This window comes from Sciurus vulgaris (genome assembly GCF_902686455.1).
Source record: "Sciurus vulgaris genome assembly, chromosome: 4".
In the NCBI taxonomy this organism is placed as follows: Eukaryota; Metazoa; Chordata; class Mammalia; order Rodentia; family Sciuridae; genus Sciurus; species Sciurus vulgaris.
In genome coordinates this window covers 15,890,495-15,915,668 of record NC_136464.1, presented here as the reverse complement: position 1 = coordinate 15,915,668, position 25,174 = coordinate 15,890,495, and the positions used below count along the sequence as shown (strand labels likewise).

The 25,174-nt window shown below is 43.0% G+C and overlaps 1 protein-coding gene and 1 long non-coding RNA gene across 11 annotated transcripts in view; both read right to left on the bottom strand.

Annotated features, from left to right (window-relative positions):
• ABLIM1 (actin binding LIM protein 1) overlaps positions 1 to 25,174 on the bottom strand; it is a 307,615-nt gene that overhangs the window by 123,654 nt on the left and 158,787 nt on the right. For all 10 annotated transcript variants that reach the window (XR_013763491.1, XR_013763492.1, XR_013763493.1 and 7 more), the window contains 2 exons: positions 17,672 to 17,806; positions 187 to 370 (listed from right to left, as the gene is read on the bottom strand). Coding sequence is in view for 5 of the 10 variants with exons in the window: in XM_079137919.1 (XP_078994045.1) it covers positions 187 to 370; positions 17,672 to 17,806 (319 nt within the window). In the remaining 5 variants the exon portion in view is untranslated. Of the gene's footprint in view, positions 1 to 186; positions 371 to 17,671; positions 17,807 to 25,174 lie in introns of those variants that run through there.
• On the bottom strand, positions 10,475 to 14,624 carry LOC306659939. Its single transcript, XR_013763502.1, has 2 exons — positions 10,910 to 14,624; positions 10,475 to 10,839 (listed from the first exon to the last, which is right to left on the bottom strand). It is a non-coding gene; the product is annotated as an uncharacterized lncRNA (long non-coding RNA).

Genomic DNA, 25,174 nt, shown 5'->3' with positions numbered 1-25,174 from the left:
TAAAGTTTCCCAACTGAATTACATTTTGACTAAAGATTGAAAATCCAACAGGAAGAGACATGTCAGAAAAGAGACATCTAAAAACTAAGTACTACTCAAGACCAAAGGAGACACCCCAAGCTTTACTGGCTAAAACCAGCTTCCTCTGTGGGAGGAAGCTGTAGTCTTGGGCAGATAATCACTTACTTGCAGATCGTACAAGCGAAGCAGTTGGGATGGTAGGTCTTGCCCAGGGCAGTCACCACCTCGCCCTCCACGAACTCCCCGCAGCCATGGCAGCGTGTCCCGTACATCCGCTGGTAGTCCAGAGTGCAGAGATACTCCCCGTTCTTTATGAAGAAGCCCCCTTGGGCCAGGTCACAGCCACACACTGTAGAAAGACAAGTTCACATGTGGTCATCATCTGCCAAGTTGCTGGCATCAGTGGCCTTCGACTGAATGCTGGTTGGTCACTGTGGTTTCAATGGTTTGGGGCTAGGGGAGGGGACAGATACAAAGAGCTATTTATTGCCGGGCTCTGCTTTCTCTCTTGCCTCCCTCCCCTTGAGCAATATGCAATATCTCATACAAGTAAAATCCACTGGCTGGGTCTCAGCCGCTTTCGTGGCATGTCTAAGATTTAGAGGTAACCAAGCAGCCTTTGATGGAAAGATATGCTGGGCTTAGGTTGTCTCAAATATGAACATAGGTGTCCCTGGCAGCTATCAGGAAACGTGCCCATGCTTGCCCACACAACTGCTTGGTTTGGGCCAAGATTGTTACTGAGTTGAGTAATAAATTCCCATTATACCAAAAGCAGTGACTGCAATTTCCAATAGCTATTTTTTCAGACTCTGGAAATACTTTCCCATAGCTATGAAAAATTGAGACATCAAATTTTCTCTTTATGCAGTAAATAGGATAAGTGGACTGACTATTCATGTATTAGAAAGAGAAAGACAAAAATGGACAGGCAAAAGAAGAAAGAAAAGGGGACACGTCTAGGATAAAACTGTCATTCGTGACCTTAGACCATACAAAAGAGAACAGTTTATTGTGTCTGGATTTTGGCATCTCTTTCAAAACTGCACAGCTGTGAAATTTGGAGCTGGTGCAAACAAGCAGGTCTTGGGATGCCAGGGGCTTGGGCTGGGTCTTGCATGTTCAGGCCAGACCTAAGCAGGTCACAACAATTTGTCCCCAAATAAAGCCTAAAGCAAACCCTTGATAGTAAGGATTTTCCACTGACAAACGACTGAGAAGCAACAGCTAAAGCTGGGAATCTCCAGTCTTAATCTCCATCCCCAAGCTTAGGTGACTCCTATATAATTAAGGTCTTAGGCAAACGACCCAGGATTCTTAATGATTCCTGCAAGGGGCTAGAACAGGGTTCCTCTGAAGAGTTCCCATGACTCATTAATGCATCTGATGAACTCATGCAGAACACAGATTCTGATGGAAGTAGTTTCTCCCCCACTCTTGGTTAGCAATCTGAAAGACAGTCAAGGTGACACAGAAGCCACAAACGAGCTTTCCACTGTGGACTCATCCGTCTTTGTTTAGACCAACACTCCACCCCTATGACTTTCTTTGCAATTTATAATTAAGTAACCCAAGATTATGGCTGGAGTCCACCACGCCTGAAACTGACCACACTATAAATACTACTGTGATCATATTCTCTGGAAAACAGCTAGTCCACCACCTGCTGCCTCCTCTAACCTGCCAGCATCTCCTCCTGCCCCACAGATCTCACACCTGCTCCTTCCTTACCAAGTTGGCTGCAGGAGCCCAAGGATGGAACAGCCTCATTCTGATCACAAATTCCTCCAGCAACAAGAAACAATGGGGGTTGGGGGGCTGCCCCAGAAAACCTCGCACATGCGGGGCAAGTGCTCTATCACTGGGCTACCTCCCCAGCTTGGGAACACAATGTTTAAATTTAATTGAATCCTGTCTCAAACCTGGCAGGGCCTACCAGTTTCATTCCTTAGGGACATTAGCAGTTCTGATGACTCAGCTACTCTTCCAAAATTGGCTATTTCTCAATCTTTGGATCACTAGTCCTTCTTTTTATTCCCTCCTCCAATCACCTTGTCTGGGTATAAAAATTCACAGATTATTTATAAAAAGATCTGGTGGCAACAGGATCATCTTTATGCTAATATTACGTTGTTGAGACAGTTTCAAAGCAAACACGGAAGGCAGTAGAATTTCTTTGTGCCTTCCTAGGGTCCCTCTCCATGCTGTCTTTCCTGGTTCACAAGATTTTCTGAACCTACTAGAGCCTTTATTAAAAAAAAAAAAAAAAAAAAAGACTTTGTTAAGAGATGCCAAACTTCACCCCATTGTGTGGCTTCTCCCCTGAATTCAAAGCAGTGGCCCAAGTTGGCTCACCAAACCGTATCCTCTTTTTCCTGATGTTTAGGGCAGCAAGAAAACCAATGTTTAAAGAGAAACTCACCAGGGCCTGAGTCCTTATGGGGCAGCGAGAGGGAGAGTTCACATGGCCAACGCATGAAATACTATTTTTACCTTCCTAAGATTGGAATGGTGGTGACATGGGTTCAGGTTCTTTCCTCTTTTGCTTTCCTGGCTCCTCCTCCTCATCTCTGACAGTTCCTGCTCGGTCTCAGCAGCCACGCCCCTAAATACAGGTAACCCCCAGGGGCACTACCTCCTTTTCCTAAAATTTAAGGCTTCCTGGGAACAGACCTCACCACTGCAGCTGGGATTTCGTGCAAAGGATTCTCAAATCAGTGAGCTCTGTCTTGGGGGGTCTCCTGCAGGCCTCAGACCCAGATCTGCAGCTGCACACATAGCACAGCCTGTCTCAAGCCCAGCATTTCCAAACAGGTCCTACCCTCTCGGCTCCCCTACACCTCACCCTAAAATCGCCTTTACTCTTCCGTTTCCTTGCAATAAATCAGCCGCTGCAGCCCTTCTCCCTTCTTACACCAATATTTTCAACTGGCCACTAAATCTAATCTAGTTCTTCAGTAACATGTTTCTTGGGTCCATTTCCTCTTCTGCCTTTTAGCTGTCACTAGGCAGACCCTGCCCTTCCACATGGTTCTTCTGCACTGAATTTTGTTATAATGGTATTTGCAATGGCAGGGGGGAAAAAAAAAAACACCAAAAGACTGAACTCAACCTGAATTTCCATCAGTAGACCAATAGTTTAATAAATTATGGCATGTTGAGTCTAAGGAGCTGGCATTAGAACAAAACAAAATGGAATCAGAACAACATGTAAATCCAGAGCCCTGTGCTATATATATATCATGAACAAGGAAAGAAAGTTCATAAAACAGAGGGTTATTAAGTTGGTTCTCTAAGGATGATGAAGGATTATTAAGTTTTTCTTCATATGCCTACATGATAGTTCATCTACAAATATTTTTAACTGATGATATACATAACATCAAATCAGCCATCCTAATCACTTTTAAGTAGATAGTTCCGTGGCACTGAGCACATTCACATCCACCCACAGAACCCTCCTCTTCTTGCAAAGCTGGAACTCTGTACCCATCAAACAATAACTCCTTTTTCTTTCCTCCTCTAGCCCCTGGAAACCTCCATTCTCGTTCTGTGAATTTGACTGCTCTAGGTATATCATACTAATGAAAGCTCACCTATAATAACAAAATGTTAAGAAAAATTATCCACAACCTAGTAACACCTTTAACAAGGTGAAGGGAGGAAGCTCGTTTTTTCAATGTCATTCTGGAGCATTCCTTAACAGCTCATGCAGGAACAGACACATCTCAATAGGAAGTAGTACAAATGGTCAATAGTTATAAAAAAAAAATGTTCAATGTCTTTAGCCATCATGGAAATGCAAATCAAAAGTATGCTGAGAATCCATCTCACCCCAGTCAGAAATACAACCATTGAGAATAAAAATAACAATAAACGCTGGCAAGGATGCAGTGGCGTGGTGGGAAATGCTTGCACAGTGCTAGTGGGAATGTAAAATGGTGCAGTCACTATGGAATGTAGCATGGAGGTTCCTAAATAAAATTAGAATTACCATGTGATCTAGTCATACCACTTCTCAGTGACTATCTGAAAAAAATTAAAGTCTGTATACTACAGAGATACCTGCATGTTTATCGAGGCACAGTTCACAATAGACAAGCTATGAAATCAGCCTAACTTGACAGATGAATGGGTAAAGAAAATGTGGCACAAACACACGAAGGACTATTATTTAGCCATAAAGAAGAATGAAATCAAGTTATTTATAGGAAAATGGATGGAACTGGAGATCATCATGTTAAGCTAAATCAGCCAGACTCAGAAAGACAAATATTTCATGTTTTTCCTCATATGTGGAATCTAAGGGGGAAAAAAGACCACAGGAATGTAGCAAGGAGACTATTAGAGACGAAATAGGGGACCAGGGAAAGTGATGGGCAGGAGTGGGTGATGGCGGACGGGAATGACCAAATTACTTTGTATGCACCACACAAGGAAACCCACTAGTCTGTATAATTAATATGCACTAATTAAATTATAGAGAACTTCAAAAAAATAGCTCACACAGGATTATTTCATTATCCAGGGGGACTAAATCAGAGTTTGGCAAGCTTTTTACCTTTGATTTAAGGCCCAGACTTTGGAAGCTAATGTTAACTCTGCCCAGGGAGTTGCAGGTGATTTAAGCCAGGTTACCATCCTGCTGTGGCACTAATCAGTTGTCCATCTACCCAGCATTCATTCAGACATCCTTCCTGAATGCCTGTATAACACATCCCTTTAGCTTTCCTTCAAAGCAGCATTAGCATCCTGCTGGCTTCCTCACTAATGAGTGGAATAAATCCCTGACGCATGCTCAGTCTGTATTTATGTGAGTCATAAACTTTCTGAAAATTGCACTTTGACACAGGCATTATTCTTCTCAACCCAAAATGCCTAAAGAAGAACATTAATTTTTTTAAAAAAAGTTTTGGTCTGTTTTATAGTAACAGCTGAGCAAAATACTTTTAATTGATAGCACAAAGCAAAATTTTTCCCTCCTACATGATCACAAAATCTCAATTAGTAAGGTCAAACCTCGGTGGGATATATTTAGATTTCTTACTTTAGGGTTTCCATTTGTCTTTGCTGTAGATAAAAGTTAACATAAGCCCAGGGAAAAGCATAGATTCCTTTCATTAAAACATAGGGCTACCAGTGGAAGGAATGAATTGCTTTCTTCTTTATGATCAATTATTAAAAGTCTCTTCACACAAGGCCCCACTCAATCCTGTCTGGCTTTGCCATCTCTGAAGTCTGGTACAAACAGTTCTGTGCTGGGTTGATATTCTGCTCTTGAATTCATTCTCTGCAAACCATGGACTACAACTGATTGCTAGTTAGGTGGTTATATGTACATCTGAGAAATTTTATATAAAACTTGTGAAATTAGTAACGGGCATATTAAAAAGAATTGAGATCTTCAAAAAAAAAAAAAAAAAAATCACGAGAGCTGCCCAGGTTGTAGAAATACCCTGGAGGAGGAGGAGAACAAAGTGTGGCGGCATCAGATAAGGGTGAAAATGGAAGCGGGCCTCAGTAGCAACCATTTCTCCAACAGCCCAAGAACGGTGGGTTGCAGCTTACATTCCAAGAAATCCATCTCTGTGACATTCCATCTGCCCGTCAACCAGTTCATATTGCCAAACATTTGGCAGAACAGGTCATACTTAAAACTCTGCCCAAAGGTGGGTTCGGGGTAACATGGAAGCTCTCCCCTTCCTCTGCAGCAAGGGACTACACATGCCCCTGCTGGGTGGCTGCCCTCACTTGGGTCTTGGTCACTTCAGAGTAAAGGGGGGGACGATGCGAAACACGACTAATGTCTTCAATTCAGTTTTAAGCAACCCAAGGACTTTCACTGGAGGGCAGCGGCCTTCAGTGGGTACTTTCTTCTGTTTTAGGCAGGGGCCGGCCATCTGGCATTCTGCCAGGGCTCAGCTCATCACAGGACGAAGGTGTCCTGAACGGCCCTGTGAGTGGAAGTCTGACACTGGGTTGCCCCCTTTCCTTTCAGGGGCCACATGCTCTAGACGTACCTGGGTGAGGTCAAACCTGGTCCCACCCTGTCTGTGACAGCACAAGCCTTCCTCCTCCTAGGCTGCCCTGTGCTAGAGGCAGGGTACGGAACTCCAACACCTACCCCTGGATTACACTGTGAATACTAAATATTTCTCATCCTTTTCCTTCATCCTACACCCCAACAAATTTTTAAAAAATTTTTATTTCATCCAAGATGCATTCTGTTGATCTCAATCCTTTTGTCGCAGAGATTACAAAGGTAGACTGACACAATGTCCTCCCAGCCACCAAAAATTCCATTACAGTGTCTGAGTTCATCCATTTTCATACTGAAATGCAGAACAGGGCGTTTAAAACTACCACACAGTGAAGCTCGAAAGTACTATCCACTGTAGCCTGAAGCTCAAAATAGCTCAACAGAGATTCATCAACTCTAATGTGAGGGGGCAGATTCCCACCAGAAATAACTCTTGCTAATGCATTATCCTGGAAGCCAACATGAAACCTCAAAAACACATATTTTAATAGTTTTTCACATTAGCTTCTAAATGCACATCAAAATCAATGATCATTTCTGGGAAAGAACATAGTTACAAGCTCAACCAGATGGTAAAACGGACCCAAAGCAAGGCATTTGAGGGTTCGTAGTTAATTCAAAGCTTGAATCTGTAACAATAAGAGCCTTGGTTGGGAAAGAACCATTTTGGAGCCTCTATGTATTACAAAAATCTCTGACAACTGAGTAAGTTTGTTTTTAGTACCTGTTGTGGAATTTCAGGTGCAAAAAATCCTAATTACAAATAGCTCAAGAAACAAAGATATCACCCAGCATAATACCACTTACTCAATGTACCTTTTTCTTTTTTTGCCTCCTAAGGTTTGACTCATAACACAAAAACAAGTATTAAAGGAGCTGCTATGTCTTTGCCTTTTATGAGCTCTCATAAGTCAAAGAGAAAGTCTCAGAGAGTTATAAGCGTGTGTTAGAAAATAGACAAAATACCCAGAGGTATCAACATTTTTACCTGCACCACAGGAAGCAGTTTGCATAGGGTCTCTTAGACCTCCTAATGAGCAACTCCAAATTAGGGTTAATGCTTTTATCCAATAATTCCTCAGCTCCACTCTGCCAACGTTCATCGGAGCCACCCCAGACACCAGGGCTTTACTCCAAATGATTCTCCTAAGATCCTGCTCTGCTCCTCCCAGCTCCTGCCCATGTCTGCCCCACCCAGCCTCCAAGGCCCACTCAGGTTGGGCCTCCTGATGCAGCTGGGGACCTTCTCTGGCCCCCACACATTCCCCCCTCTTAGGACACAGACTGTTGACATTTGGGTGTTAATACAATCTCCTGTAGTCCTCCTCATCCTGCCAGTGTGACCGTCTCCTCACCTGGCCTGCAAGCTCACTGAGGGCAAAACCACTTCTCATGTTATCACGTATCTTCCACGATACTTAGAGTTGGAAATTATTGTCCATTCTCGTTTTTCATTCTGCTTTAAATCAGGCTGGTGTATGGAGTGTGTGGCTGGAGCCAGGCTCCCCTGGCACAGCATAAAGAGCACCAGGGCATGACTCTGAGCCTATGATCCATCTTTGTTCCTGAAAACACCCACATGCCAAGGTAGTGACTCCACTTACCTGACATCTTTAGTCTCATGAGATTATTCTGAACAATGTGGTGATGTCACTTTCCTGACCTGTATGTCCAGGTCAGATCATGGATTACATTGCAATGGAAAGAACATCAAATTCATTGGGTTTAATCACTTTCCACAGTTCCATTTCAGAAATTAAAGAGTTAGTTCTTAAAATACAAAAATTTAAAAATATGATTTTGGGAGGGAGAGTTGAACCCGGGGGTGCTTTACCACTGAGCTACACCCACAGCTCTTTTTGTTTATTAATTATTTCTAATTTCAAGACAGGTGTCACTAATTTTCCCAGGCTGGCCTTGAACTTGCAATCTTCCTGTCTTGGCCTCCTGAGTCACTGGGATTATGATGTGTACCATAACATCCAGGAGATAACACAATTTTACTTAAAAAATAAACACAAAAAGCCCAAACTCACAGGAAAAAACAAAACAAAACAAAACCATCTTCCAATTTACATCCATTTTGCTCCATAAAAATATTGTATTTTGTAAGTGTTCACATCCTATATGGGATGGTGTGACCTGGTAGACACTTAAAAAATAGATTATTTCCTGAACATTACAAATAATCCAAAGAAAGGACTTCAAAAAAGCTATTGAAATATCAGGTTCACACCCTGCAACACATAGTTAAGACTCACGTTGATAAGTGTTAACACACTCTACTAAAACACAATTCTATGTGAGGATTTCTGCCAACACTACCCCAAGAGAAGAGCACACATAATCTAATAATTTTTTAAAATTTTTAAAATTTGCTCCAATTTGTTGTTCATGACAGTAGAATCCATTTATACATTGATAGATCATACATGGAGTGTAATCTCATTTTTCTGATTATACTTATTATAGGATCACTCAGTCATGCAGTCATTTATGTACATGAGGTAATAATGTGTTTCACTTGATGTACACATTTTACATTTTAGCTCATATTTTGTATGCTTCATATCAGCAATAATAACTATAGCAACAATAGACTAGATCTCACATCTAATATTTAAAAAAAAATTTTCCCACAGACATCCAATGTTCAGAAGTTTCTTTCAAATGAGGGCTCTAAATAACATACAAAACTAGTTCCATGTTTGAAAAGAAACAAAGTTCTATAATGTTTAAAGTGCCAGCTCTTAAATGGCAATAGGAACATCATGATTTTAATTGTTTCTAGTAGAAAAGTGTACACTCCAATCAAGATGGTATCCATTCCATCCTACCTCTGTCCTGGTCACCCACTGCCCACACGGAGCACGCTCCCCTCTCTAGTCCTGGGAAGGTTTCATTTTCTGGAACATCCATACTTTATGTTCGCATCATGTCCTCTCTCGGCAACACCCTCAGTCCACTGGGCGCTAGGTAGCCCCTGACTTGCTGCATCTGTCCTGCTACTGGTTCTTATTTTACTCGTAAACCCCTTGCTTTCTGCCAGATCCCCAGTCCCTCAGGGGTAGTACAGTCTCACATCTACCTGCCGACCCTCCACAGTCCAGGTGAGTGAAGGGACAGATGACAAATTATCTGTAAACATTTCACAGGCCAAGGATGTGAAGACTATTAAGAGTTAATATCCCCATATTGATTTATGCAAAAATTGACTCTTGGAAAGAAAGCAAATCTGCTCTTTGCAATATCTAATTGACTTTTTTTTTGGTGCTGGGGATCACTCGAACCTAGGGCCTTGTGCTTACAAGGCAAGCACTCTACTGACTGAGCTATCTCCCCAGCCCTCTAATTGACTTTATTTCAAGGAGGAATTGGGTGGTTACATTTGCATCCTTTATAGGTCAGCTCAAACTTCTCTTGGAGAGGTATGGTGGGGAGCCTTTCCTAACTGCTGCCCACCCCCACCACAAACACACAAAGACCCTTCTGTTGCATGCACACGTTGCTCTTTTTATTGTCCCTTTATTCCACCCATCACAGTTGGTAAGTCATATTTATATGGTCAGTTGAATTATTAATATCCCTATGAAGGCAGAGATGATCTCTAATGTATAACTTAATTATATGTAACTTATTTTTGAGTACCTGAGGACTCGAACACTTTTTGCTCAATACATATTGTTTATGCTCAGAATGTACACAATGGCCCCAGATTAGCCAAGGTTTTTATCACTGATAATCATTGGATTTCAGGTTTCAGTCTTGAACTTATAAAAGCAGAGATAAATTGTTGACTGTATTCATCTTGACATGTCTGCAGCCATCCTGAATTGTAACTGCCATGATTGCCCCAGGGTAACCCTTGTAAGTTTTTCCTGCATAGTTTCCCAGCAAACTACCAATAAGCAAAACCATTTAGAGTGGTATGTGAAGCTTTAGGACTGAATCCCGGCGCCAGGAACGCCTGACACCCAGAGAGTAATTTAAGGTAAAGCAGGTGTATTCCTGCTTGGATGAAGTCACTCTTGTCCTAACTCACACATACTCCCCTCTTTCTGACCCAAACTGCAGGGATCTACCTGGTCTTGCTGTCGCCTGACCATGCTTCTGTCAGTAAGACCCCCATAAGTTACACTGTGCAATCCTAGATCTGTCTCCTTCTCTTTGGTCTTATAGCACCTCCAGTCCTCATATGCCAGGAGCAGGTTGTTCCAGAACAACTGTAGAATAGGGAATTTATGTCTTGCTTCTTTTGCCCTATTCAGAATTCATGGGGCATACCTGGTTGCCATGACTTTTTCTGTCTCTGTATTCTTGGTCGGGTATGTTTAGGGCATGCATTTATATGTCTTCCCCTTGGTGGAGTGTCGCATACCTGAATTCTACATTTAATGAGGCTTTTCTGAAGAGAAGCCCAATTCCGAGGAATTTCCTAGGCCCCAAGGGCCAGGATGGTGCTTATCAGGCAGCTGAAATGCCCTTTCTTCCATTTTTTTCATGCATGTCTCTCTTATTTTTTTTTTTTTCTCTCCACCACCCCACCAGACAGAAATTTTCTGCTCCACACCCAACAAAACAGTGATTCTCAAATTCAGTGCGTCAGATGTTTAGTTAAGGAGCTGGTTGGAAATGCTACAACTTCAACTAGAGATGCTAAGATTGGGGCTAATCCCAGGACACTGGAATGCTGACCAGCCTCTGGGCTGCTCGGGGTAGGTGCTTCCTAGACTGCACTAGAGAAATGCTGCTGTGAGCCTTGCAAGTCCAACTCCGCCCTGGGAGCTCGTCTCCCAGACGTCACATCTACGGGGTCAGCCCACATGCATGGCGTCTCCTGGACGTCACATCTACGGGGCCAGCCCGCATGCATGGCGTCTCCTGGACGTCACATCTACGGGGTCAGCCCGCATCCCCAGGATATCACATCTATAGGGGTCAGCCTGCATCCACGGCGTCTCCCGGACGTCACATCTACAGGGGTCTCCCCACTTCAATGAAGGTTATGCTACTTACAATATGAATAAGGTGAAATTAAGAGTTTTAAAGGCTGCCACGTGTTCTCAGGTTCATGGCAAATACTCTTTTCTGGTTGTCATGGTTGATGGCTGGACTCTGGGAGAAAGGCTGAGGAGAAGAGCATTTGCCTTACAGAAGGACACTTAAAGACAGGCTCAGGGCTGGATATGGCTCAGTGGTAGAGTGCTTTCCAAGCATGCAGAAGGCCCTGGGTTCGAGCCCCAGTACTGAAATTAATTGATAGATAGAAAACCCAAATGCATCTCCAAAGCCCTGCCTAGGTTTAAATGTAGATGAAAAGTTTTTAAGGTCATGGTCTTATCAAGAAATCCTATTTTTTTCTTTTACCTCTCACTCAATCTATACTACCTCTCTAGACACAAAATCCTTTCTCAGACTAAAAAGAAAAAATAATTCTCCAGAGTCAACTCTTTACATGATTACAAATTACAACCCAGACTCCACCAATTCAATCTAATCAGTGGCAGAACAATCCCACCCTAACAGTTGAAATGTTTGATGACATTTACAAAAGTGCAGTTGTTCTAGTCGTTGGTAGATGTTATGGTTTTAATTCTATGGCAAGACCTCAGGAAACCTGTCCCTTTGTGCAGATGCAAATCCAAGCATGCCCGTAGGACCAGAGCTCTCCAGTGTGCCCGGTTTCCCTCATGTGCCAGCTTCACCATGGCAGCCATGATTTCCCTCTGCTAATTCTATTTCCTTGATGTTTTTTAAAATTGAATACAATTATTTTTTAAAGGCATATGTATATCACTGTCAAAAAATCCCCATCACTTCCCTGTACATAAGGAATCTGTTGAAATAAAAACTAAACAATATAAATTTGAGCCTTGATCCCATTTCTCTGGGCTTAAAAGCTCTTCTCTCTTGGTTGTAAAGAACTTCAGTTTCGTGAAATTAGGACTGAAGAAGAGGAGAGAGACTGAAATGATATAGCTTCTGGGAAGCACAGAAAACACTCCCTACTTCCCACACTTATGAAAACTAACTGAAATTTTTAAAAAGCCAAGGGTCTAAACCAGAGTGAAAACTAAGCAGTAACAAGAACAGTTGAGAGTGGACTTTGGCACAAGCATCTTACCTGCTGCCTCTGCCAGGCACAGGTGGCTCAGATGTCTTTACTTGAACTCTCTCTTTTCAGATAATCTCAACATCTAGTAATCACTTGAGAATATACATCAAAGTAGACACTTAATAAATCTGGTTGACCAGCAATGCCATCAGAAACATTACTAATATTCAAATTCCAAAGAAATATGTAGTTCCTGCTCAGTCAGGCCTTCATTCCCTTATCAAGAACCTATCAGGTCAGGCTGTGTGCCAGGCACTGGGTATACAGTAGTGAACAACAGCAACAACAAACTCTGCCTTCACGGAGCTTACTTTCTAGCAGGGAGTGAAGATAAATCAGTAAGATATGCTAAATATTATAGGTGTCCAGGGAAAAAAAAGGATGTGCTGTGATATTGGGAATAGTTGAGATTTTAAATAAAATAGTCCAGAAAAGGCTCACTGAACTCGAAGTTTTGGTTAAACAAGTTCTCTTGGTCCTCCCGGCAACCTTCTGATCCCTGACCTTTTCTAAATGCTCTAGAACACTTGAGGCAGAAAGATAAAATGGATCTAGGGCATTATGCTGAAAAATGCTCAAGAGAAACAATATATGAATAATATACCAAAATAAGGAAGAATCGAATTAACAATATGAATACAACTCACATGTAAAGAGATCCTTAGAAAAAACATTTTTCTCATGTTAGAAGCCATTCTACCCAGAGAAGAAACCTGCACAAATACCACCACGGCCAACCCCAATGGTCACAAGTATCTCAAATTTGTTTTTATGTTTCTTCTTCTCTCTGAGCACAGAATACAAATGGGATGCAGACGAGGGATGCATTAAGAACAATACGTCACAGGAGCCACACCACAGAATGAACAGGTCTTGCTTTAGGTGGGTGGGGTGGCTGTTGCTGATGGGCAAGGAAGAAAAGCAAAGCGGTGAGCCCTGAAGACAGAACAGTTCCACGCAGAGCCCTGCAATCGCATTCTGCTCCCACTGGGATGTCATAAAGAACAGCAGGAGCGCTGGGGATCTCCTTTGCATTTAATTACCAGGTCCATCCCTCAGTTACACGGCTTTCTTCATCTCCTTATCAGATGGTTTTCCAAGGTGACGAGTGGGAATTAGGCTCTACTTCCTTCAGATGCTGACATTCTTTACTATTCGGTTCCTGACTTTTGCGCTGTCCCTGGGAAATTTCACACAGGACCACATTGCTTCTGCTGCCATCCAGATGCTAGACTTTCAAATCCTTCCTCCCAGCATAGACCAGTCCCTCTCAAGTGCTAGCCCACTGCACTCTGGATGCACCACATGTGCTTGGCTTCCATGTGTCCTCTTACTATCCTCCCCGTCTCTCTCCCCAGCACTTCCACCCACCCAAGCAGTCCACTGGAAACCTGGATCCTTCACTCTTCCCATTCAGTTAGTCACCCAATCCTACCAACTCTAATTTTACGTGCTTCTTGAATCTTTCTCTTAATCTATCGTACCTGCAGCTACCTTACAATATTCCCATCGGGACTACCAGAACATCTTCCTTATGGCTCTCCTGGCCTGCAGTCTGCATCCCATATATCTCTCTCTCACATCATTTGGTATAATCAATGTTGCTTACTGACATCTCCCCAAATAGTCCCAGGGTTCTCTGAATATTCTCTGATGTGCTATCTCTTTCTATTCTCTACCTTTAACCTAATATCCTGCATGAAGTCCATGTTCAATTAACATTTGGTAAATGAATGAAGAGTTCCTGGACCATCAGCTCCCAATGTGTCAGACTCCACAGAAAGGGATGGGTTAACCAGTAAAATTCCTGCTCGCCAACCTTGATTCTGTGAATTCACAGACACTAAAAATCGATTTAAGCATGTGCTGTAATCTCTAACTCCTCCATAGCAACTCTTCCCATTTTCTTGCTTGTTTAGCTCTCACATAAGATGCCCAGCATCTTCCTTTCAAGACCCATTTTTAACAAAAATCGTTCATCCTTGCTTTTAATTGCCGGAAGTGTTTGTATTTTAGGACTTTCTTTTTAACTACAGAAAACCACCTCTGCCTCACTTAAGACCTGAGGCTTTGTTAACATGGTATCCATGCAAAGGACAGTAGGGCGGGAGGGAGGGGCAGAATTCCAGGGAGAATATTCAGTCAGCCCTTGAACATGCCTCTTGGTCAGCCAGCTGTTGACCAGAAGCCCAAGCTTGTTCCGTTGTGTGTTCACCATTCAAAATCCTCTGTCCCAGGACATAGTTCATTTACTATCTGAACATCATGACTCTACTTAAGATGTAACAGAAAGAAAATAAAACTGTTGTCTTAGGACTCCGCTGCAGTCAGATCACGTGGGCCAGGAGGACATATAGAGTCATGATCTGACTGTGATGCAGGAGGAAGGGTCTTTGTACAGAGAGGAAGCCCTATCAAGTCAGCCGCAGATGATGTTCTGAACTAGTGTGGACAATGGCCCTGACCTGAACTTTTTGGTCAATTTTTCTGTAAACCTAAAATTACTCTAAAAATTAAAGTGTTTTTTATTTTTTTTTAATTTTATTTAAAGAAAATAAAAACAAAATGAAGGAAGGAGGTGGGTGGGGCCTGCCTGGCCAATGAGCAATTTCTTGTGCTGCAGACAGTGGGAATATCAGAGCAGTTGTTGCCTTTTCTGCTCTTCATGGTGTAGCCTCCCCCCAGGACCTTGGATGTTCAGTCATGAATGAAGTTTAGTCTAATGCTGGCTGGTGTTAGTGGGACTTTGGAAAATGGGAAGAGGAACGATGTCCAGTGTGGGAAGCAGCAATGGAAAAGGCTTAATGCTCACAGGGGAAGATCAAGAATTTGGTACTAGAAAGAATTTGGAGTGGGAGGAGATGACGAGAATGCAGAGCCCATGAAATCTTTAGAACTTCCCTGTCCAACATGGTGGTCATTAACCATGTGCCTATTGACCGCTCAAAATGGGACTCCTCCAAACTGAGAGGGTTAAACTAGTGTGAAAAAAAAAAGTCAAATATCACAATAATTTTATACTAATTACATGTTGAAATGAAAATATTTTGGATACAGAGGTTAAATAAAATATACTATAAAAATTAATTGTACCCTGTCCCTTCTTGCCTTTAATGTAGCTGTTAGAATATTTGCAATTAGTCACATAGCTTTGCATCATATTCCTCTAGAATCCTGGGGAAAGTCATGGATTCCCTACAGTAGAAGGACTAGGGAGCTTACATGACCCTTTTTGGTCATTAAAGAAGGCAAACTAATAAAAACATAAAAGGAAAAGAGGGTGACCCCAAAAGTTACGACACTAGACGGTGACATTGACAGATTAAATGCAAGAAAACATATAAGAATAAATGACTCATTTATTTTAGCAACATTTTGTTAAATTGAAAAACAATTCCTACACATAGCAAGTACTCAAAATAGGATGTAATCTAAGGAAAAATTTAACTTTTCAGGAACACATTTACAGTATCAAACAAAATACATGGTACGTCTTTGAAACATAAATGTTACATGTGGTCCTTAAATTTAAACTAGAATAGAAACAAAAATAACCCCACAGGCATTGATGGATGTGAGTCCAAGCCCATGGGGTTGAAGGATGGTTATTCTAAGTCCTTAACGTGCTGAATGAGGAGATCCGAGGCTCACTCACACTAGAAATAGCAAACACATACAGGGCTGCATTCATTTATGGGATGTATTTATTTCATATCAAATTTATCCCTTGAACTATGTTTTAGGAAATTTGAGTTAAAAAAATGCATATATATATATGCAGCCAACTCTATGTTAGCTGAACTGGATGTAACCAGAAAACAGCCTTTTCTCTGACATGATATTAAAGTGGCTTCAGTACCTCTTTGCTCTATAATATACACCTATATGGTATTCTGAATCTGGAATCTGCAAACTTCAACCTGGGTTAATTTAAATATCATATGGTCTCATCTCTATTTTATAATAAGGCTACTGAGCCACAGAGACAAATAACTTGCTTGAGACCACAGAGCTGCTTACTGGCAACGGCAGGACTCAAGACACATGATAGCACCCCCCGGCATTCTGGATATAACCCTGATGTTTCCTGATGATCACCTTGGGTTGTCTAAAACTTGGGTTTATTAAATTTACTCAGAGAGGTTTCAGGGAGGACCCAAATAGTCTCTATATAATGAGTATGGCAGCATTTTTTTAAAAAGTGAATTTGTGGGTACAGGAAATATAGCCCAATTTGTAGAGTGCTTGCCTAGCATGCACAAGGGCCGCGGTTCAAATCCCCAGCACCACCAAAAGAAAAAAAAAAAGTGATTTGTGTATATTTAAGGTTGTACATGTTATAAGATGCACATTCAGTAAGATTACTACAGTGGAAGGAATTCCCTCGATCACACAGTTAGCCCTGCCCCTCTGTGGCAAGCAGCTATAATCTAGTCTTCAAGGAAATGTGTACAACACACAATCATTAACTGTTATTATGAACAAAGCACTAGGGGGCTCAGCTCCTACCCCCACCCCTTCTCACCCCAGCCTCACATGCAAGTGCTCTCTCTAAAAAGTATACAATTAGTGAAAGAAACAGTTGTAGACTGCAGAAAAGCACCCTTCCCCTTTTTCCAGATATTTGAGGGTCACTAGATTGACAGCCTCCCTGGCCGTGGACAGATAGTTCAGGATGGCCTTGCCCAGACTCTGTAACCTAGGACACTCAGAATGAAGCCCAGTCCCAGGAAGGAGGTGGCGACCACATGCGGGTCACAAACAGTCTCAGAGTCTGCCCCTCCCTTCTATCTCTCCCTACATCCTGCCTCTGCATCCTGAACTACCCAGACACGCCCTCAGCTCAAGTAACTCGTATCTCAAATCAACACACACAAACCACTCTCTTCCTCCTTTTTCCCAGTCAGCCATGCCCTTGCTCTGGAGTAACAGGCCAGTGATATTTTATACCACGATGCCCATTTTGCGAACCCCCAGGAGAGGGGCTGGAAATCAACCTCAAATTGGTAGCTTTTTGGGTGACAGATAATTTTCTGCTTGGAGGCCTCCCAAATGTTCCTTATTAATTCTACACACACACACACACACACACACACACACACACGGAAGTCAATGACATAGCACACCAATTGTACAGTTTTCCAGTCCTCCTCTCACTTATGGATATTGGGACAAGGTTACTTTGTAGTAGGAGTCCCTCTTTCTAAAGAAAAATAAACAAAGCACAAAACACAAAACTGCATTTTCATTGTTTTTCCACAGAGCTGGTCCCTCCTCCTGGGATCGGGGACCTCAGCATACACCCAAAGGCCTGTGAACCATTGGTCTTGGGAAAACCTGGTCTTCCCCTTCGGGCCTAACTGAATCCTAAACTAGAGGCTAGTGGTTCAGGGACCCGAGGGCACTGACGTGTCCTCCAGGGGTCTGGGATGGCATAATGGGGATGGGCACCGATGGAGACATGCCACTGAGCCGGGACGCTGGCGACACTGTACCTTTGCAGGTAAAACATTTGATGTGGAAGTGTCTGGTCTGGACCCGGAGTACCTCGCCCTTGCACGGCTCCCCACATTTATGGCAGTGAATGACAGGCTTCTCTGATGGGTGGTGAGGGTCCTGCGGGTGGGCCACTGGAAGAAACAGAAAAGACCCAGGTGAGGAAGGTGGCATTCCCACAAGTATCCTCACAGCGAGGCATAAACATCCCCACCATCCAGTATCAAATGAGCGACATGTCAGATCAACAAACATGGCACCCACCCCCATGCCACAACCATTGGGTCCACAGATAACTGCAGTAGTGGCTTTAACAGTCCCTTATGGTGACACCAGGCTTGTTCCTCTGTGGAGCCTGCTGTCCTCCCTCTTCCTCCCCGACTCCTCTAGCACAACATAACCAGACCATTAAATGCACACTCTTGTTTGGTCAAAATTCTCGGCCTTTGCTGTAAGTCTTTCCCTTGACTCAGCACATTTCAGCAGTTCACTGTAGACCGTGAGGTTCCTTGAACCTGGGGACCATTTCTTGAGTTCAGGCTTTTTCTCCCCAGTTGTCTTTCTCATTTCTCCCTAAGCTCCTTGGGATGTAGCAAAATGCGCAGGCCTCAAAGGAGCCCAGAAAATGTTTTCATTCATCTATTAATTAGTATGTGATGGACAGTTTTGCCGCAGAGTATTTCCTGATCTTAATTCAGCGCCTCATTTAACCTGTTGGAGGGCTACAGGGCCTCCTGTTATGTGCACAGTTCCTGACACACGCACACACACTGTGGGCAATGATTAAAAAACAAAAACAAAAAAATCATTCGGATTCCTTCAAACCTTAGTTTCCTTTCCCATAAAACAAAGGAATCAGGCCAGAAGATTTCAGACCCTAAAACCACCTGGAGGGGCTTACAGGGATTATTCTCTCCATTTCTAGAGTGCAGTTTTCAGAGAACAGAAGTTTCTGTGTCTGCCCTGTCCTGGGAATTGGACAGACAGCCTCTGCTTTGCACAAAGCCATGGCAGAAGGCAACGAGGGGACACCTGTGGCTTTCAGCAAACCAAGTGGCTTCACTTAACTCAGTTTCTTCAGCCAGAGTATGCACATGGCCCTTGTTGCTATGAAATTCCTTTTCTGATTGAGGTCCTTAGAACCCATGCAATATAGAAAAATGTACTACATAAATACCTACATGAGGGTGATATGGGATAAGAAGAGGGAACCTAAATTTAATCAACCAACACAAGGAACAGACATGATTTTTTTCTCTCATGATAAAACTGCATCAGGCAGGGCAGTGTGGGGCAGACCCTGCTGACACATGATTTAGAAAGCACCTTCCAGGAAGGATGTGGGAAGCCGTCCTTATTTAGTGGAATCAGACCAGGTTGAGCTGTGGGACGCAGAGGCCTGGCTTCCAGGAACTGCCGGGAAGCACGTGGTGCTGCGTGGGGTGGTTCCTGGCTCCTCCTGGAATTTTCCTCCTCAGAGGATGGCTTCCCTAACTCCACCCTATCCTCTCCATCACAGAAGCAGCTCCTCCTGGGCCTGGCCCCTTTACCTGTATATTATTAATAAAGGAGAGTTGGGCAACTCCATGTTGTGGTAAGAGGCCAGAGCCGGTATGGCCGGACCCGTCACGCCCCCTCTCTTGTGTGTTTATTGAGTAGGTAAGTTTTTTGGGTAATAGAAAAGCCACCAACATCCTCCTCCGACAGTTAACCCTTTCCTCCTCCACACAAGACATGACAGAGAGGACCCCCACAAAGAAGCTCACTGTACATTGCAAGGACAATAGTTCACTGTTTTTCTCAGACCCCTGTAATGTTCTCATTTTTGCCTGAAAAAATGTCTGAACAGGTAGTCCAAATAATCCATTCCAGGCTAAATTCTGAGGAACAAGGTTCCTCTTGTGAGACTTGGACTAAGAGCAGGTATCACTTTGGATTAAACACTTGATCTCCACATTGGATCCTGGGAATGTCTGGCCCAGGAACCAACCTTGCAATTCGCCTGCATTTCCTTATCCACCTGCTGGGATCTCTCTTGAAAACCTGTATTTACAACAGAACTTGGTATTTTCTCAAGGAATTAAGGAGGGACATGCTATGAAAATCTCTCAACAACCACTGACTTTGAAAGTGATGTGTATCAAGGCCAAAAATCTATTTACCTTAATATTGACTTCAGGTGCCGGGAGGGAATATGTGAGCTTTTCTTTTTAGGTTAACTCCTGCTTCCCAGGAAAGTCACATTTATTGGTATCTACTAATGCCAGGCAGGTGCTGGTGCCTCCACCCAGGTCCCTCCATTCCATCCTCACCACCCTTCTCTCCCAGTGAGGTGGGCCATGTTGTTCCCATTTGGTGGATGAGGAAATAGAGCCTAAGCAAAGCTGAGTAAGGGTGAGTACAAAGATCTTCACCCAGGCTGGTCTGAGTCCTGGGCTCTCATGCTCCTCCCAGGGTATTTGTATAAATCAGGAAATTGTTACAAGTCAGACCATAATTTATTTAGTCAAGTTCAAGTGCAGTTCTAAAAGCAGCAAGTAGGGTTGGTCTTATGAAGGGAACACCCACACTGTGTGCTATAAGCATTCCCCAGCTGGGCCTGGTACCCACTGGCAATCCTCAAGGGAACCACGCTGATCTCCAATCAGAACCCCTTGTGCCATGAATTAGAGGTAGATTTTTGTCTCACCCCAGTTAATATGGTTAGTATCAGAAAGACGAAAATAACATACTGGTGAGGAGCTGGAGAAGGGGAGCTCTCATATACTGTTGGTGGGAAAGTAATACCCAATAGAGAGATTCCACAAAAAATTAGAAATAGAGCTTCCATATGATCTAGCCTTCCCTCTCCTGGGTATCCACCCAAAGGAAATGAAATCATTATGTTAAAGAAACATCTGACCTGCATGCTCAATGCTGTACTATTCACACCAGTTAAGGAATAGAATCAACCTAGGATAAAGAAAATGTGGTCTATGTACATAATGGAATATTATTTAGCCATAAAAAGAATGAGATTCTGTCATTTGCAACAACACAGATGGAAGAGGAGGACATTATATTACGTGAAATAAGTCAGATACAGAAAAGCCAGCATCACATGTTCTCAAATGCATGTGAAAGCTAAAGAAGTTGATCCCATAGAAATAGACACCAGAGTAGTTACCACAGCATGGGCATGGAGTAGGCAGGGGTGGAGAGAAGATGGTTAAGGGTATGGGGTGTGGCTGGGCATGAGGAATAACTGCTAATGTTATAGTAGGATAATGATGGCTGACAATAACTAACTGGATATTTCAAAATAGCCAGGAGAGAGTATTTTGAATGCCCCCAGTACAAAGAAATGATAAATGTCTGAGGTGGTAGATATGCCAATTGCCCTGATTTGATCCTTACCTATTACATAGGTATTAAGCTCACACCCTGTGCCCCCAAATATGTACAATTACTGTGTGTCAATTAAAAATAAAAATACATTTTTAAAAAATGTAGATTTCCCACTTGCCTAGGACAGTCAGGGATCTCCATTTTTAGTAAACTATTTGGGAGGTTCTTACACATACTCCAGGTTAAGAACTCCAGAATTCTTACATTTTCAGTAGGCCAGCTAGAGAAGGGTGTGAACAGCAAAGAGTAGTACCCAGGACCATCTTTTTCAGATCGATATGAGAATATGGAGAATATATAGTGAATCCCTTAATGGCCAGCGGGATGCATTTTGGGATAAGAAACACTGGTTTCTCTTAACACCAAATCTCTTACCATGAGCAAGCCAGCCATGCTGAGTAAGGATGAGGCAAGGAAAGTATCATTTCACTTCTTGGCCTTTCTCTATGTCTGAATAAAAAGGAGCCAGTGCAAAGGCTGGCACCAGCCATGAAGGTCAGAAGGGGGATCAGCATCTGCATTTTGCAAGCAATTCCCTTTGGAAATATATATTACACTGCAAAACTCTCCCTGCCCAAGATGACTTTCACCTTCACCCAGAGAAGGTCCACTCTCCTTCCGTTCACCCAGCAGCCAAGGCAGGCCCACAGTAGAACCCTCATTTGCAAAGGAATGAGATTTTCCTATTACATAATGACAGAATCCAAAGACCAAAAGAGAACCTGTGTATATTTTATATCCCAACTCAAATCAGTGTAGACAAAAGAATCCCTTCCCTTTTTAAGGATGAATAAAGAAGTTCATTCTATAAAACTGTGTTTGAAAATTTGGTTATTACCGAACGTATGTTTGTTCAGTTCTACAATTCTGAAGTATGCCGAGTTAGTTGCAATGTAGACATGGTGTTAATGCTGTGTTCCTCTCATTTGCTGAAAGGCTCCCTTGCTAATTTTTCTTTGATGGCGCCATCTTTCAGAGCCTGGGTGGTCCCTGCTTATTCTTCTGAGGGGAACATTAGGAGCAAAGTACTAAAGAGAGACCAGCGAGTTATTCTCAGAGGTGCACCTTGCCCTCAGACTTTCCAACCCTTTTCTCACACCAGCTAGTCAATGATTCACCCTAGAACTTAGGGTGAACAAGTCCTAGAACAAGTCTTTCATAGCTCACTAATTGTGTTGCCAAAATAAAAAGAGTGCAATAAAAACAAAAGTGAGGTTGAACACTTTCTGAATAATGAGGAGATACACAGGAAGAGAAAAGAGTCTGTTAGCCTGAAAGGCTAAAGAGATTCTTCTATTACCTGCTGTCCAGTTTGGAGAGAGGCTGGCTTCTCAGACAACACCGTCTATCCTAAGGTGGAAGAGTTTTATATATATTTTTTTTTATAGTCAAGCAAAGTGGATTAGTCACATCATTGAAACTCCAGTGTAGGACAGAAACCAAAAGTTCCTTTTTGATGCTTTGTTTTTAAATATCTCAGGAAAGAGAATGGAATTCAGGCTACAGAAGAAATGCCAGTAACCTTCAGTGTCCTCAAGCAGAGGTCATTGCAGGCCTTAGAGAAAGGCTGCAAAGCCGAGGCGAGTCCTTCCTCAAACCCAGAACCAGTCCTACCCAAGCTACATCCCTCTGGGGGAAAGACCATGGAACTAGATCTAGAGAAATAGCACATCCAAGAAGCCACATTTGAAAGGAAAACCTCCTTAGAGGTAAAGATCACAACCTGAGCACTTGGTCTGAGCTGCACCTTGCTCCCAGTTGCTGACATACTCAATCTCTTGGTACCAAACGGCCACTCCCTGTCCCCTCCTCTCTCAACAGCACCATGGCTCCCTTAACCAGCCCATGAAGTCCCACAGTGCTCTGCGGCTTCCACATCTGCTATCTCATTTCCCTCTCAAGAGCCCTCTGAGGCAGGAAGAACAGGCCCTGTCCACCTTTTACCAAAGCAGACCTACAGACCAGCCGACTCGCCCATGGTAACCCAGCCAGGGAGCAGAGGAATCAGTGAATGAAGGCAGAGACTCCTCATCCAGAGCCACCCCCGTCACCCCTAATCACCGAGGCTCCCACCACGGCGGTCACCCTCCACTCCGCCCTCGCCCACCAGACCCCCACACCGTCTCTCACCACCTGATCAGGGCCCTCAACCCCTCTTTCTCAGATTGCCCAGAGCTTTCCACTCCTGCTGTCTCCTACTCCAATGTAACCTGTGAGAAGTAGTCTGTACAAGGAGCGGGGACTCAGCTCTTTGCTTCCACAGGGTACAGTGTAAAAGAAGAAGAACTGGCTGGTGGAGAATCTGACAAATACACCACAGCCCGGAGATGGAGGCCAGTGTCCCCAGTGTGAGCCACATGGACAGAACGGACCTCTGATGTAAAGGGATGAAAGTGGGTGCTGTGCCTACGTCCCCTCCACCCCAAACCCCCCTCATTCCAATGAGAAGAATCCCAAATTGAGATTCTGTAAAATAAGGACCAGCACCCCTCCCAACTGCCAAGATCATCAGGAGCAAATAAATTGAGACACTATCTCAACCAAGAGGAGCCTAAGGAGACAGGGCTACCAAGTACAACGAGGGATCCTGGAAGCAGAAGGGACATGAGACAAAAGCTAAGGCAAGCTGAGCAAACCATAGGTTTTAGTTAGTATGTATCAATATTGGTTCATTAATCATAACAAACATGTTACTAATGCAAGCTCTCAACAGTTGGGCAAACTGGGTTTCAGGCATATGAGAACTCTCTATTTTATTCTCAATTCTTATATTAAACCAAAAGTGTTTTTAAAAATAAAGTTTATATTAAAAAGAAAAAAATAAAGCTTCCAATAGTTCTCTGGGTCATAATGTATCAAGTCTAAGGTTCTCTGCTAACTTCAGAGACCTCCAATCACATGGCCCACACTAGCTCTTTAGGTCTCTAAGATGGACCTAAAACTTGCTAAGTACTTATCACCACACTAAGAAGTTCTCAACACAGGCAGCCCAACCCCAGAGACTGAGCACTAAAATACTCTACTATTATTTTTATTAATAAACAAATCCCCCTTGAGCTGGGGTTATTGGGCACTTCCTGATGTCGCATCTTCAAGGTCTCCACTTAAGTACCGGAATGGTTCCTGGTTGCTCACCTATTCAAGTCAGTCCTCACCCACAGCGCCCATGTCCTGGCGCTTCTCTGAAGCATCCACTACAATTAGGATGATCAAATATTTCCTCCCCTCCACGTCCTTGTCAATCAATTCAAACTCAGACACTGAGAAAGTAAAAAGGACTTTATTGGGGCCTAAGGAATTGCAGTTAGGGAGACACAGGTTCAGAGAACTCTGAATCATTCTGTAGGAGGCAGAGAAAGTGTGAGCTTCTATGTGACTTATTACAAAGTAGTAAAAATTCTTTTGTGGGGAAACTTCTGTTGGAGTTTAAAACAGGTACTGTGTGGCAGGGGACATGTGCCCAATAGAAAAGAATGTATATGCTCAGCAAAAGTGTCCATAAAACAAGAGTCCAATAATCTTTTCTGTGCATCTTCAGCATCTGGACACGTAATCGTCTGTCCCAGCTGCCTGCAGGGTGATAATGACCAAAGCTCACACCACGGACAGCAACTAGAGTCACCTCACATCCTGTTTCCTAATGGCCTCTCGACTCCACTTTGAAAAACTTCATGTTCCTTTTGACATAATTTTCCTCTTATTTTCATATTCTCTAGGTTTGAATCAGCTGTATCATCACCTGGCACTTCATTTTCTCTAGTTTTTTTTGATGGTTTGTTTTGCTTTTGTTTTAATACATCAATCCTGATCTGATCAAATTGCAAGCTCCCTGGTCAATTTCTCCAATTTTCTGGGATACTTTTTATTTCAAATACCGAGTAAGCTGAATTGTCATTTCTGTTCTCTGTTCACTTTTTGGATTAGGAAAAATAGGATTACCACCCAATACCAATATTGGGGCATCTCCCCTATAAAGCTACAGGGTCCTGAACTTTTGATATCAATTCTGAGAACAAAATTATAACACTGTAATAGGAGACATTTATTGATCACTTACTATATACCAGGCACTGTGATAATTGATACAATCACAGATATCTTTACAACTCCCTTAC